The sequence below is a fragment of the Pogona vitticeps genome, chromosome 3 (assembly GCF_051106095.1).
Source record: "Pogona vitticeps strain Pit_001003342236 chromosome 3, PviZW2.1, whole genome shotgun sequence".
NCBI lineage: Eukaryota > Metazoa > Chordata > Lepidosauria > Squamata > Agamidae > Pogona > Pogona vitticeps.
In genome coordinates this window covers 94,419,180-94,435,404 of record NC_135785.1, presented here as the reverse complement: position 1 = coordinate 94,435,404, position 16,225 = coordinate 94,419,180, and the positions used below count along the sequence as shown (strand labels likewise).

At 42.1% G+C, this 16,225-nt stretch overlaps 1 protein-coding gene across 5 annotated transcripts in view; it reads left to right on the top strand.

Annotated features, from left to right (window-relative positions):
* MYPN (myopalladin) overlaps nucleotides 1–16,225 on the top strand; it is a 108,839-nt gene that overhangs the window by 81,799 nt on the left and 10,815 nt on the right. For 3 of the 5 annotated variants that reach the window (XM_072995197.2, XM_072995194.2, XM_072995196.2), the window contains 6 exons: nucleotides 2,479–2,571; nucleotides 5,737–5,958; nucleotides 10,771–10,920; nucleotides 11,163–11,245; nucleotides 11,502–11,628; nucleotides 13,775–13,982. In XM_072995197.2, the coding sequence (XP_072851298.2) occupies nucleotides 2,479–2,571; nucleotides 5,737–5,958; nucleotides 10,771–10,920; nucleotides 11,163–11,245; nucleotides 11,502–11,628; nucleotides 13,775–13,982 (883 nt within the window). The remainder of the gene's footprint in view (nucleotides 1–2,478; nucleotides 2,572–5,736; nucleotides 5,959–10,770; nucleotides 10,921–11,162; nucleotides 11,246–11,501; nucleotides 11,629–13,774; nucleotides 13,983–16,225) is intronic. The other 2 variants (XM_072995195.2, XM_078390836.1) reach the window with 1 other exon arrangement.

The window sequence follows — 16,225 nt, the reverse complement described above, 5'->3', positions numbered from 1 at the left end:
ACTGATAGGTTTGTTCTCCTTGCAGTCCAGGGGACTCTCAAGACCCTCCTCCAGCACCACAATTCAAAGGCATCAATTCTTCAGCGGTCTGCACATGAAGTTGAGAACACCCTAAAAAGCAGAGTTTCCATCCAGGGGAAAGGATTTCTGCTTAGGTCCTAGTGACTAAAGAAAATATGTAGAGAAATCACTGGCAAGGATCCAGCCAGTGATTTAGATTCCTGTAAATGGAGTAATAGAAGTTGCAGCAGTAGAAAATTGCAGCTAATTAATGAGGTGCTGGTTGCATTCCTAGACACATTCTTTGCTTCAGCCAACTGTGCAGATGATTGTATATGTGGACATCACCCAGTGGCCAATACAGAATTAAAATAGACTATATCATGGGAAGCAGAAAGTGGAGGTCTATTCTCATTGCAAAAAACAAGATCAGGAGCAGACTGTGATACAGAAAGTAAACTGTAAATATTTTTTAAATTAGAATAAATCTGGAGAAGAACAGTAAAACAATCATAATGCCAAATATAAATTTTAAATCCATGTAAAGAATATATCAGCATTACTAAGTTTAGTTGACTCTGAATCAGAAAAGCTATGGGCTGAAACCAGAGGTACGATCTGGGAAGAATGTAAAAATATTATTCCTGTAACCAAAACGGGGGGGGGGGGGGGCAGGGGAACCCCAACAGTTGGTTAATGAATTTTTAAAAATTGTTAAGGGCAAGTGACAAGCAAAAGTAATAGGGCCAGAATCCTACATACAACTTTTGAATGAATTACATGTAGGGACAAAAACAATTATTCTAATAATCATTACAAAGAAATAGAAGAGGACAGGCAAAAAATAAAAATAAGACATCTCTTTCAGAAAATCCAAGAAATCAAGAAATCAACAAGATAACAGATGATGCAAAAATCTACAGTGAAATATTTTATCTGATCAGGATAAATAAAACATAAGAGAAAAACAATTAATTAAAGATTTATAAGGAAGAAAGCAAGAATGGCAGTTTGTTTCAATGAAAAAATCTTTTGATAAAGAACCTGCAGTTTTAAGAATTGATATGCAAGCTGCTCTGGAGCATAACAAAGAATTTTAGAAGAAAATCCATACCTTCTATTTGTCTGTTCTGGATTTCAGCAAAGATTTCAGTTGTGTGGATGAAGAAAAGCTATGGAAATGAGTACGCCACTATATTTGGCTGTCCTGAAGCATAAACTATACTTGTGATAAGAGACTACTGTTATGGAGAAGCAGAATTATTTCTAATAGATAGAAGTGTGAGACAAGGGTGCATTCTGTTTTCCTACTGCTCAATTTATATATCCAAAACATATCAGGTGAAAACGTGGCTTAGATTCAGGTGAAAGGAATGACATTTGGTGGAAGGATCACTGATTGTTTAAGATATACATATGATACCATATTACTGGCTGAAAGCATTAATGAATTGAAATAACAACTGAGGAAGGTGAACAAAGAAAATGCAAAAGTAGTATTATAGTTGATTGTTAAAAAGACAAAAATCATGACTACAGAAAAACTATCTAACTTTAATGTTCGCAGTGAAGAAAAAGAAATCATCAAGCATTTTTGTACCTTGGTTCAAGCATCAGTCCAAATGGAGACTGCAGCTCTGAAATTCAAATGCTGAAACCTGGAAAGGTTTCCTTTTTTTTCTCAAATGAAATAGGAACAAACAAAATTCCAGACTTCTCTTATGGTTCTTATTGTTTAAATGTGTACCACAGCATGTTTTAAAGTTATTACAAAATGGCCAGAAAACAAACAAATCCAATATATCTTTTAACACCAATGTGTATTGGTGTTAATCAGATTATTTCCTTGAAGTTACAAAGAAGAATCACCCTGTAAAGATGTTTCAGACCCTTCCTTCATGACCACAGTTATACACACACACACCCGCCCACACATATTAACAAACAAAACCTTTCAGAGAACAATTTACAAAGTAATGAAAGGTATGTGAGACAGGAAGGGTCTGAAGGATTTCCTTCCCCCCCCCTTCAGAATTTGCATCGTAGTTCTGTCTTAAGGACTCGAGACTGTTTAAGTCACTTCCACTGGAATAAAGTGCCCCCATGCAACCTATGAAATACTCTAGGCCAGCCATTCTCAACCTTTTTCGGCCACAACCATAAACATAATGTAAAAGAAATATAGGCTGAGTCAGGATTGTCTGTGTTGCATAATGAACCTTATAAGGTAATGGGTGAACAATTGTTTCCAGTCTGTGGCCCCTTCAAATACGCCAGTGTCCCTCTTGAGAATGGCTGCTCTGGGCAATCTCAAATATTTAAATTGATTACATATTCCTCTACTAAAAGATTAATCTAAGTCTAAGGTTTGGTTTGCCTCTTAAACTCCCTTCTGTAACTCACTTCCTCGTTTTGTTAAAATGATACTCGTAAGTATCATAGTAACTATCTCCTAATATCATTACTTCCCTTTCCCAGAGACCAACCTATGATGAAAATCTGGGTCGCAGGCTTCAGGGACCAACCAGTGACACCCCAATCTACAACTTCACAGCTCAGGATATATCTAAGGTACAGCTGTGCTAAACCACTCATGCGTGGCCCCATATGAAAAACTAATCACTAAAACCTGAAGTTCAACTTCTTACTGTCAGTTCAATGTGCGGAGAAGGGAAGAGAGGGCTGGGAAAGAGGCGTTATTTTTCACAGAAAATAATTCAGTGATCATTCCTCATAATTAGTGTTAATAGTATAATAATAATAATAATAATAATAATAATAATAATAATAATAATAATAATAATAATAATAATAATAATAATAATAATAATAATAATAATAATAATAATAATAATAATAATAATAAAATTTATTGTCATTGTAAGTATATACACAGTATATCATACAACGAAATTCACAGACACCCAGAGACCAGACACATGCACACACATAACATTCCCCAAACACTCCCCACCCACTAGAAATCCCCCACTAAAAATACAAACATCTACACCTCAGGCCAAGTAACACAGTCCAACTAATTATTCACTACTGGTGGTCTTTAAGCTCATTATTAATTGCAATTATAGCTCTAGGATAAAAACTATTTAGTTTTTATAATAATTTTTATAATTTAGTTTTTATAATATAATATAATATAATATAATATAATATAATTTAGTTTTTATAATAGTATGAAGACAACTTAACATATTAAGACAAAGATGTGAGGAGAGGTTTGAGAAGATCCTGCCCATCAGAAGTCAGATATCTAGGCTACGCCATGACAACGGAATGGAACATCAGGTCCAGCTTTGCCATTAAGCAAGCTGAAGTGGCTAATAGACCATTTTTTGTGTTGTAAAAAAGCAGCATTTTTGTTTCTTGGTATTTAAGATATTGTGATCGTATTTTTCACGCCACGAATAGGAGAGGGCATGAGTGGGGTTTTTCTTCTTTCTTTGCCACAATAATTTGCTGGGGAGTTTTTTGTCTGCAGTGCACCAGTCCACCCTGGTGGAGAGTGGCATTCATTGCCTTGCCTCAAGAAGAACTTGGGCCAACTATGAGGATGTGATCATTTTCTTAGTGAGGGCCGCAGTGCCATGTTTGAACGTCTCCTTGGAAAATAAATCCTGTCATATTCAAAGGGAGCACAGTGAGGGAAATGGGATTATACAGTACTTGCATTCATTTCCCCAGGTGTCTCCGCGTTAACTGGCCATACAAAGAGAGACAGGAAGCCTTTTTTCCAATAGACCAGCAGGTGGTGCAATTAAAAGGCAACAGCCTGACACATTGATCAAGACTTCTTACAGCCTGTCCAGACCAGGGAAGTTGGAGCAGTCTGGTTTGCATTTAAAAGGTTTTTAGTGCAATCTGTTTCATCTCTCATTTGAGCAACCCTTCTGTTCCCACTGTGGGAAGGGACTCCAGACAGTTCTTTGGATCACTCCAATGTGTCCCTCTTTCAATTAATGACATTCCCCTTTCCACCACCTTCCCTGCCTTCTCCTGTGGCCATTATTTAGTGGGCTGTGGAGACTTTTCTTTTGTTGTTGTTAAATAAAGTAAAGTAAATATAGTAAAACAGGAATGCATCTGCCTAGCAGGGTACACATAATGATGCCAATGTATCTTGTTTATCTCGAATAGTGCTGCATCAATAGGGAAATGTGTTTTTAAAAGTTTAAAATGGTAGCATAGATCAAAATACTGGGGGATTATCTCCATCATCCCTTTCAATGGCACAATCTTCCAAATATGTCACAGGGTTGTCACCTAAAATAGCACTGCCAACAGTTCTATTTTGGCATAGACTAACCATCTGCACAGGCTATAGAATGGGTTAATTAGTAATCAGCCTTTCACAAGATGGTGCCATTCAGATATATTTAGGTGTCTACTCTGAATCACCTGGGGAGGGAACACCTGTAGCCCTATTGCTGTTCCCAAAAGGAGCAAGAGAGCTCTAAAAAGGGGCAGGATGGATCATTCTAACGTCAAAATACGGATGGACACCGTAAGCCAAACAGTACCAAAAACAATCCAAATTGTGAGCTCTTCCACAAGTGAACATATGCCTATAATCTTATTAGCTTTGCCATGAATTGTAAAAATGCAAGAGACTATGCCCTTAATTGTTTTCCAACATGAGGAAAAAGGGGGGAATCAAAGAGCACGTTGGGAGGGAACTAAACTCAAGAAAGGTGCTCCAGTCTTCTTTCTCCTCAACTAAATAGAGACCAGACTGTGTACTAAGCGAGCTCAATGCCCTTTTTCATTTCAAAGTGTGCCGACTTCAGGGGAGTGGGAAGTCTTACCAAATGGACTTTGCAGAGTGGGTGCCGACTTCCTCCTCTATACCCTACAGAGACAGAAGTTGTTAAAAAAAAAAAAGGAGAAGGGGTGGGGGTGCAACCCAGTTCATCTTTCTCCATAAGACAAGAGGTGAGGGAGAAGGGCTGTGCCTCTGTGCTGCCACAGAGCTCGTCTTTAGAGACGGTTCAGCGGCTCGTGCCCATCTCTATTCCTCTTCCCTTTTCTGCATTGGGTTCAGGTGGCCACGTGCCTCAACTGGCTTTGAAGGGATTCAAATGCTTTCCAAAAGTAGTGGTAGTCAATCTCTTACCCTCTGGGGAAATATTCTGTGTGTCTAGTTTGCTGAAGCAGGGGAAGCAAAAGGGAGAAACAGGACAGAGGAAGTAACTTTATATTTTTATTTGAAAGAGGGAACGCCCTTCCTTGTGACTCATTCCTTCCTACAGGAGCTGACAAGGTCCTAGCAGGAGGGCGGAGGCAATGGCCTTTGCTCCCATATGGGTCTTAAGCATGTTTGTGTTGACATGGAGCACAAAAGAGGCAAAACTGCTATCTCTGTTTCTGTCAGCTGTGGCAAAACTTATGGTACAAAAAAGGCATAGCAGAGTTTTCCTGACTCCCCCCCAGCTTCTTCCTTCAACTGTGAGGGCTACTAAAGAATAGCCTAGGCTATATGCATTTGCTTTTAAATGTGTGCAAAGTTTTAAAATCTGGGTTGGGATTCATGTGGGCAGGCGAGGAAGGCTTAAACTTTGTCCCTGTCAGCGGCTCCTTTCCTTAAATTCATCTCAACTCCTGACAAGGCCTAAAAAGGTAATAAGTGTTTAGCACTTCATGAAGAAGATTCGTACCAAGAAGTATTTAGTAGTTTTCAGCAAACTAGCTAAAGACTTTCCTTCCATTGTTGTTTTTCAGGAATATAAGATTTCCAGCTTTGAACAGAGGTTGATGAATGAGATAGAGTTTCGCCTTGAACGTACTCCAGTGGATGAATCAGATGATGAAATCCAACATGATGAGATTCCTACGGGAAAGTGCATTGCCCCAATCTTTGACAAGAGACTCAAGCATTTCCGGGTCTTGGAAGGTTCTCCTGTCACCTTCAGCTGCAAAATTGTTGGAATCCCCATTCCCAAGGTAGGCAGTGCCCCAGAATGAGGGCATGGTTGTGGCCCTTCTCTAGTGTTCTCCGTGTCACTGGCTTTGATCCTTTGTCCCTGTGAATGGAGCACTGCTTGCATGGTGCTCCCACTCCCCCAAACCCTGGAGACTATGACCACTTATTATGCTTCCTTCTCTTTGATGCCCCTGACACCTAGGGACAGCAAGGGATTTTGCGGCTGCTGAGGAAGTATCTATTTGCACCTCCTGTGATTATTTTTGTAAGAAGAAACACACCTTGCCTCAAGAATAATGCACATTTGCAAGGCTTTCAGGGCATTTCGGAAAAATAAAATGTTTGCAAAACAATGTGCACTTTTTAAACTTTGTGCATGATTGAAAATGTATATACAAACATGCCTAGAGAAGTGCACAATTGATTTGCAAATTCAGCAGAGAAGTTAGGTTAAAATGTGCAGCTTAGCCACATAATGATATTAGGAAATTCAAAACTGGTCCTATGTGGAAGGGGTGAAGGAGGAACCAAGGATTGTGCTTTTAAAGAGCCTGTTAGGGTATGTGAAGGGAAAAACCAGAAGTACCGGGTCTTTCTGGTGGAGCCGTCTCTCATAAAGACTTCCAAACAAACTCAGACTAGTCCACCGACTACCCTAAGTCGTAAAAGAGATCAAGGCTCAGATACTCGGGATTTAGAAGAGGCAAATCCGCAGGGGAAAGGGGTGTCAAAAGCAGTGGACACCCGAGAGCTGGAAGAGAGATGGAAAGGGTTAAAAATAACTAATCCTTTTAAGGAAGAATTGGTGGGAAGGAAGGAGGTTCATGAGGTGGTGGAAGAAGGTGGGATGGGGGAGATCCAGACAGAACGGGACATCATTCCTGGAGGTTGGGAATGGATATGGTTGCAGGACCCGTGGATGGGAAAATGGGAACAAGTCCGGGTGCCTAAAACTGAAGCGGAGAATCGGAGGAAGAAAGGATTACCCCAAAAGCCATCGTATTGGGGTGAGTCCGAAACTCGTAAATGGAGAAGAAAGATTAGAGAGCAGAAGGAAGCCATCGATAGGGGAAAAGAGGCTCGCCGGGAATGGCATTTAGAAGAACTGAGGAAGATGGGGTGCTTCCTGGACCTTGGGGTGAACAGACAAGAGAGGGAGACCCGTCCTGGGGATGGATGGGAGATGAAGAGACCCTCCCGCTTCTAAGTGCAACTGATCAAAGTTTAGGAACTGAGGGTCAGGGACACGTTTGTGCCGGTCCATGGGACCAGAGTTTGGGAAACGTTCTGGAAGAAAGCTTTCTGTTGCCCTTGCGAGAGCCGTTGCTTGAACAAGAGTTCAGTTTAAACAAACATATTATGGTTAAAACCCCATTGGGTGAAGCAATAAATGAACACAAGTTATTTGATAAACCGTCTGGTGATGTTTTATTGAAGATGAGGGAAGCCCAATCGCACGACCCTTCACAGGATAGTCTTGATGTGCCGTAGCTTTTAGATATTTTTTTTTTTAAATGAAAGCTTCTTCCTAGAATGAGGAAGAAACAGGAGGCGGAAAAGAAGTTGAATTTTTGTTGTTGCTGTTGCTTTCTTGCTTTCTTTCTTTCCCTTTAAAGGGATGTGGGCCAAATAGGGTCAATGGGAGTGCATATGCCATGTGGATGCAAAGATCACACCAAATGGCAAACTGCATCCGGACATGACCTTAAGCAATGCTGGTTGGCTTGATTCAACCTGCTTCAGTTTAGTGGGAAATTAACAACAGCAATCCAGTCTCACAGGCCTTAAGTTGATAACGAGTGTAGTGTAGTGGACAGAGTGACAAGCTAGACTCAGAAGATGCGGACTTGAATCCCCACTGAGCCATGGCAGCTTGGAAGTCTGAGGATGAAACTGGTAAAACCACTTCTAAAATGCATCACGTACCACTATGTTGGTTCAGACTTGACAACACATACAGTAACTATCAAGTTAGTAGATGGGATTTGTGAGTATAGAGACAGAGACACTATGAGGAATGAATCTGTTTATATGGTTTAAACCTAGATTGAGAGTATTACAATTACAATAAAAAGGAACTACAACCATGTGTATTATTGTAATGGAGAATGACAAGAAGTAAGTGATATGCAATGTCATAAATTGCATATACTGTAGTAGACTTGTGTTTATTTTAAATGATATCCATGTGTGTAGTTTGAAACATAATAATATTAGACCTGGTATAGTACAAACAATGAAAATTCAGTCTTGAAAAGCTCCTACTGGCAGCAATATCCTGAAAAGAACTGGGGGTCTGCTTGTGTTTCCTTCTCAATTTTCTCTGGGGCAAGAACATTTCCAATGTTGCAGTTGAAGCTAGTTATCAGTGGTTGAATTGCCATTGTGCTGATGAAATCATACATTGCATTAAAGTGAGTCATGTGATTGACTCAGCCAGTCCAACAATCTTTTATCCCATGATATGGAGCAAGAGTGAAACTAAAGGAACAGTGCCTTCTGTTGACCTCACAAATTAATTCCAAGTATGAGATTTGAGGACCAGTGCTGGGGAAACAGAAATGCAAAGCTGCCGTTGTAATTACACCCCGCTTGCAGATTTCCCATAGGAATCTGATTGACCACTATGGGATCTGAATGCTCGATTAAATGGACCTTTGGACTGATCCAACCAAACACTTCATATTCTCTTGTAAGTAAGAGAACAGTTTACTGCAAGTGAACCGTTGCACAGTTTATTCTCCTGTAGGCCAAAGGTAAGCCCTGTTTACTAAGATATAAACCTACTGAGCTCATGTGGACTTTGCCCGCCCAGCCAGGAATAACGAGACAAGACACCAATTATGGATTAAACTAGGGCCACCACTTTATTAACTTATTGAACTTCCCCTTTCACAAGGGGGCCTGCCGTAGTGCAAAGAGGTCTAGCCCCAGCCTCAATCCAGCTCGGCCAATCCACTTTTACCCCAGTTGGTTCCTACGCCAAAAGCGCACTGTACTATTCAGCACGTGCTTGGTCCTCCATGCAGGAGTCCCCAGAGGCCACCTTATCTGAGACTCAAGCTCCTATATGACTAGCGTCCCCTGGGTTCCCCTTGATTCCGCTCTGCTACGCTGTGGGCTAAACCGCAGAAGCCTGTGCTGCAGGGTCAGAAGACCAAGCAGTCGTAAGATCGAATCCACGCGATGGAGTGAGCGCCCGTTGCTTGTCCCAGCTCCCGCCAACCTAGCGGTTCGAAAGCATGCAAATGCGAGTAGATAAATAGGTACCATCTCGGTGGGAAGGTAAACAGCGTTCCGTGTCTAAACCACACTGGCCATGTGACCACGGAAAGATTGTCTTCGGACAAACGCTGGCTCTATGGCTTGAAGAGCGGGATGAGTGCCGCCCCCTAGAGTCGGACACAACTGGACAAAAATTGTCAAGGGGAACCTTTACCTTTTTTACCTTTACCTAAACCTCTGTTAATGCGATTTTTGAGAGGAGGGATGCCTTGCACCCTCTGTGTCTCTCACCTGAAACTCACCTAAACCTATCTTGTTTAGCACTACCCATTGATGAGCACTAGGGGCTACACCGTATGCCAGACCTGGGCAAACTGCGGCCCTCCAGATGTTCCTGAACTGCAAATCCCAACATTCCTCACTGTGTGGGCTAGGCCCAACTCTCCTCACACTATTGGCTGGGTGGGCTAGGCCCAAATCTCCTCACTATTGGCTGTGTGGGCTAGGAATTATGGGAGTTGCAGTTCAGCAACATCTGGAGAGCCGCATTTTGCCCACCCCTGTATGCTCTGTGCCCCCCACCAAGCTGAAAATTTCAGCCCTAGGGCCCCCTTGCAAATCCTGCAGTAAGATATCTAAACCTAAGTCTGATAAATATACCCCATCTCCTCGGTATAACTCTGAACAGCTAACCTTAATGTCAGGATGTGCTACCACTGACCCCCATCCTGTGCTTATGGCCCTTCCAACTTCACTATTCACCCCTTTCCGGGCCTTATTGGTGCATCTGGGTCACATCTGGCTACCTCCACACCTTGCGTGGGATGCTTGATGACCAAAATACAGTGGTGCCTCGCATAGCGAGGTTAATCCGTTCCAGATTAACCTTCGCTATGCTGAAGCATCGTTGAACGGGGCAGGGAATTCCATTGGTTTAATGTGTTCCAAATGGGCCGAATACTCACCGTTCAGCGATGCTTCTTAATGGCTGGCAGCCATTTTCACGCCCTCGCCTCGCTTAACGACGGCGTGAAAACGCTGCGCGCGGCCATTTTGGGCCATTTCCGGGCTTCCGGCGGCCATTTTGGCCACCGAACAGCTGATCGTCGGGCTTCGTTTTGCGAAGATCGGTAAGCGAAACGCTTACCGGTCTTCGCAAAGCGAATTTTGCCCTATTAGAAAAACGTTAAGCGATCGCATTAGCGATCTGAAAAAATGGATCGCTATGCGATTTCGTCGTTATACGGTGCGCTCGTTAAGCGAGGCACCACTGTATACATGTTTTTTGAGAAAATAGTCACAAAGGCTCTTAGGCCTGCAATCATTCTCGCTATCAGAAACTTGCCCGTTCCCTGGGTCAAGTACTTAGCACCAAGGTGGACCAACACAATATCAGGGGGCACATCCAGAGTACCCTGGGATGCCAATTCCAATAACTACTTGCTTTTTCTCACAATCCAGACCTGACAGGCGGGCAAAGAAGCCCTGCCCGGGCAGCTCCACGCCTTCGCAGAGGGCCCTTCTCTGAGGAAACTGTGCACTGGATTACAGCCTTAGTTAAACCATTATGTAATATCTCTCGCCTTCCACCATTATAATCCCACTAGGTATATTGGTTTAAAGATGGTAAGCAGATTTCAAAGAAAAATGAACATTACAAGATGAGCAGAGATGGTGATGGGACATGTTCTTTACATATCGAAGCTACTACAAGCGATGACGACGGAAACTACACATTCATGGCTGCAAATCCACAGGTGACTACCTTTTCCTCTGTTAAAAATAATTTAAAAATGTATTCCTTTCATCCAAGCTGTAAGAGAGATGTGTACAAACGAGGATTGTTTGGGAAGGCCCAATGGACAACTGTTGTATTATGAAATGTTTGTTCAGTCTTAAATCCTGCAAGACAAGAGTAGAGGAAAGTACAGAAATAAAGGAGGATGTAGGCCTGGTCAGAATTAAATAATATTCCTTCTCTCCTGCATTGTTCTGGCAGGGACGAATCAGCTGCTCTGGTCACCTGATGGTTCAGACTCCTCCATTACGTGGGAGATTAACAACAGCAATCCAGTCTCACAGGTAAAAAAAAAATTAAAATAATCTGATGCTTGCTGTATAGATTGTATGGTCAGTATAAGTGTGCTTGGCAAAGGTAATGCGGGCCCATAATGCTATTTGGTGTCTAAAGGGTATTGATTGGGGAAAGCTGTTTTCAGGACAGAGATTTGAGATTTCAAGATGGCTTGGCAACCATAGTTTCTAACATCGAAACCTACAAATCTTGTCCTACATTCACCAATCAATGTGGCTCCACATTTACCATTTTGCATTACAGGGGAAGATCCCGAATACCTGAAGGAGATAAGGAACCTGTACAGGAGCGTTTTTTCCGGCCCTATTTTCTGCAGGCCCCTGGCGACATGGTTGCTCACGAAGGACGGCTTTGTAGACTAGACTGCAAGGTACTTGGGTTAGCTAGTGCTTTTTGTGTGTGTGTGGCGAGTTTTCTGTTCAATGCAGGCTAGGTTCACTTCTTTAGGGGTGGGGAAAAGCAATTATCTATATGCAGCTCTTTAAAATGTGGATTTTGTGGAAGATTTCAACTGGCAGAAAATCATAGGCCTCAACCAGACCAGAGAACCCGAAGGTCATCGCCTCCAAACATAAAAGGAAGCCGTGTGATTAATATGAAATACAAATGCAAGAGTAAGTGATACCTTTATAGACCATTAAAATCATCATGCAATATGTGAGCTTTTGTGGATTAACACCACTTCATCAGGCTTGCACCAGTGTGAAGAATTTAAAGTCCAAAAGTTCATGGCAAGATGGATTTCAGCAGGCATGTTTTTCTTAAATATAAGTCAGGAAAGATGCAGAGTCCTTGTCTTACAGTTATAGCTGAGGCAGCTGTGCGTTGGGTGTCACACCCAGTTCTTCAAACAAAGAGCCACTGGCCTTAACCAAAGAGGAAGTGATCAAAGGCAAAGGCAAAGCTGGTTGAGATACCTAAAGCCCATTCGGCTGCCTAAAAGGGTTTTGCCTTACACTGGCTACCTTCAACCGCATTTGCTCAACAGACAGGAGAGGGGAATGTGTGAATTCTAGACTTATTGAGGCTAATTCACTTAGCAAGGATACATCATTTCCCATTACACTGAACCAGCCTGGTCTTGGTACGTCTCCACAATTTGTCACCCTATGTAATTCCTGCACGTTGCACTTCTGGTCCGTAAAATCTTGAGTTTTACAATATTGTCAGCAATAGCCCATCCAGAAATTGTGAGCTGTGCCTCTTTAAACTGAAAGACTAAAGGACAAATAAGACATGACGTGAAGAATGATTTTTAAGAAAGTGGAGTGGACGTAGCCTGCTGGAGTTGAAAAGTGATGGCAGCCCATCTTCTTTTCTCCTTGTTTGTAACCCATAGGAGATACATGCTCTGGGTCACCATATATTTCTACAATATACATAAGACTATAGCTTTTTTTCAGATTTTCAGGGAGAGAAGTCTGTTTGAATGCATGAGGAGACTTCTAGGTCCATACCTCTCCTGTCACTTTTTTCATGCAGAGAGCATTGTTTCTGAACAAGAACACCTTTTCTGATACATGGGGAGTTTCCATAGCACTGGGGACCCTGAAAGATCACAGTTCCTGATTGTGTAGAAAAGCTTCAGGTGTAGCAGTAGTTTTATTCTTCCAATTGTTGCCATTCTGTGCAAAGACCTATGAAACAGGAGCCGGCGCTAGAGCGCTCTCTCTCCTCATGTGTTTAGATTAGCTTTAAAAAGGTATTTCTTTCAACCAAGCTGTAAGAAATGTGTACAAAAGGGCATCATAGTGGAAGCCTCAATGGATAACTATTCTGTTCGAGGCAAAAATGGGGTGCTAGAACAGATGTCCAGCTACTTCACTCACAGTGGTCAAGAGCCAGATACACATGAGATTTTCCAGGTAAGGCTCACCTTGGTTTTATCTTACATTAGGCTATAGCAATGTAATGAGCCAAATTTGTGTTCATTTTTAATTTGCATTCTCCACACAATGATTATGCCCAAATACTGCAAGAAAGGCTTGTGGAGTATGAAATTGTCTGGAATTTTTTTAGTGCTCTCTTCATCTTTAACAGAGGAGAGCTGCCCTTATTCTAACTGATATCTCAACTTTTGCTTTTCCATACCATTTCCACAAAGGAAATAGAAGGCAATTTCAAATAAGGTTTTTTAAAAAAAAAAAAACACCTCACTACCAGCATTCAGAAGGTACTTTGCAGATATCCTGTCCACCACCACCACCGCCCCATTATTTGACTTTCTGCGTTAAGGGATGTATCAGAACACACTACACTTGATCTTAGCCAAAAGGCTGAGAAGAATACCCTGAGTTAAGGGAAAGAACAGACAAAGGAGCAAGAAAACAAGGGAAGATTATGTGCAGAGGACAGCTTCGTTTAAAATGTCATTAAAATACAGTGAATGGGACAGCGTGTTGCTGTGAGCAGAGTTTTAAAATTCCCCAGAGTTAAATCACTAATGGTAAATCACTAAATGGATCAGTAAGATGATAATTATATCACTTGCCTATAGTTCTTTTCTTGTCTGTTAGGTGAGTGGGCTACCACCTCCAGACCTAGTATGGCTTCTGAATGGCAAGCCAGTATTACCAGATGCCACACACAAGATGCTGGTCAGAGAGACTGGAGTGCACTCATTACTTATTGATCCTCTCTCACTAAGTGATGCTGGAACTTACACTTGCATTGCCACCAACAAGACGGGACAAAATTCATTCAGCCTGGAGCTTACCGTTGTAGGTAAGTCTGGTTTGTACATTCTAACAAAGAGGGGGCATAACGGCTTGCCATGCCATCTTTCAAACTTGCCATGTTGTCTTTTCAAACTTTATGAGTGTCAGCCACATTTCATGATTCACTCATAGCAGAAGGCTCCATCAGCAGATAGTGAATTTTAATGATAATGCTTATTGTCCAACTGTATTATGTTCCATGAGTGTCTAAAGCTGGATAGCCTAACAAATGTTGTTGTTGGTACTCCAGTCCCTTGAATCTTGGCCATGTTGGTTGGATGCTTGTTGGGAGCTGGAGTCCAGCAACATCTGAGAAGCTACAGTTTTCTATCCCGGCTCTATGGAAACAGTGCTGCTAGTCCTAGTTCATCCCAGAAGGATGGGGATTGTCTCTATATGTGTCATTAACACCGCACAGAACATGGCTAGAAAATGTGTAAGCAGGGAGAACCGTTCTGGGAGCATTTACTCTTGGCAACAGGGAAACCAATGGAATTCAGGGTTCAGTCCTTCACCTTCTTTAAGGGGAAGGCATCATCATCATCATCACAACAACAATAATAATAACAATGACAATAACAATAATAATAACAATACATTTTTAAAAGGTGAGTGTCCTCATTCTTCTGTTAAGAATATGCATGTGTGAAGGAGGAAAGAAAAGGCGTACACGCTTTTCCTGGTCTATAAGAATATACCAAATTGTACTGAGGTGGGAAAGAAACAGGAAATGAGTGTACCGTGATGTAAAAAATAAAAGGACATAAGTATTTTTTTAAAATGCATTTTATTAGTTTTTCACTCTGTCTACATTTAATTTGTGCTTGTCAAACATTGTGTTACATGATCTGCTTGTGTGTGTGTGTTTAGTCGTTTAGTCGTGTCCGACTCTTCGTGACCCCATGGACCAGAGCACGCCAGGCCCTCCTGTCTTCTACTGCCTCCCGGAGTTGTGTCAGGTTCATGTTGGTTGCTTCTCAGACACTGTCCAGCCATCTCATCCTCGGTCGTCCCCTTCTCCTCTTGCCATCACACCTTCCTAACATCAGGGTCTTTTCCAGGGAGTCTTTTCTTCTCATTAGATGGCCAAAGTACTGGAGCCTCAGCTTCAGGATCTGTCCTTCCACTGAGCACTCAGGGTTGATTTCCTTTAGAACTGATAGGTTTGTTCTCCTTGCAGTCCAGGGGATTCTCAAGAGCCTCCTCCAGCACCACAATTCAAAGGCATCAATTCTTCGGCGGTCTGCTTTCTTTATGGTCCAGCTCTCACTTCCATACATCACGACAGGAAAAACCATAGCTTTGACTATTCGGACTTTTGTTGGCAAGGTGATGTCTCTGCTTTTCAAGATGCTGTCCAGATTTGTCATCGCTTTCCTCCCAAGAAGAAGGCGCCTTTTAATTTCAGGGCTGCTGTCTCCATTTGCAGTGATCATGGAGCCCAGGAAGATAAAATTTGACACTGCCTCCATATCTTCCCCTTCTATTTCCCAGGAGGTGATGGGACCAGTGGCCATGATCTTAGTTTTTTTGATGTTGAGTTTCAGACCGCTTTTTGCACTCTCCTCTTTCACTCTCATTACAAGGTTCTTTAATTCCTCCTCACTTTCTGCCATCAGAGTGGTATCATCTGCATATCGGAGGTTGTTGATATTTCTTCCGGCAATCTTAATTCCGGCTTGGGTTTCTTCCAGTCCAGCCTTCCGCATGATGTATTCTGCATATAAGTTAAATAAGCTGGGGGACAATATACAGCCTTGCCGTACTCCTTTCCCAATTTTGAACCACTCAGTTGTTCCATGACCAGTTCTAACTGTTGCTTCCTGTCCCACATATAGGTTTCTCAGGAGACAGATAAAGTGGTCAGGCACTCCCATTTCTTTAAGAACTTGCCATAGTTTGCTGTGGTCCACACAGTCAAAGGCTTTCGCATAGTCAATGAAGCAGAAGTAGATATTTTTCTGGAACTCTCTGGCTTTCTCCATAATCCAGCGCAAGTTAGCAATTTGGTCTCGAGTTCCTCTGCCTCTTCGGAATCCAGCTTGTACTTCTGGGAGTTCTCGGTCCACATACTGCTGAAGCCTACCTTGTAGGATTTTGAGCATAACCTTGCTAGCGTGCGAAATGAGTGCAATTGTACGGTAGTTGGAGCATTCTTTGGCACTGCCTTTCTTTGGGATTGGGATGTAGACTGATCTTTTCCAATCCTCTGGCCACTGTTGAGTTTTCCAAACTTGCTGGCATATTGAA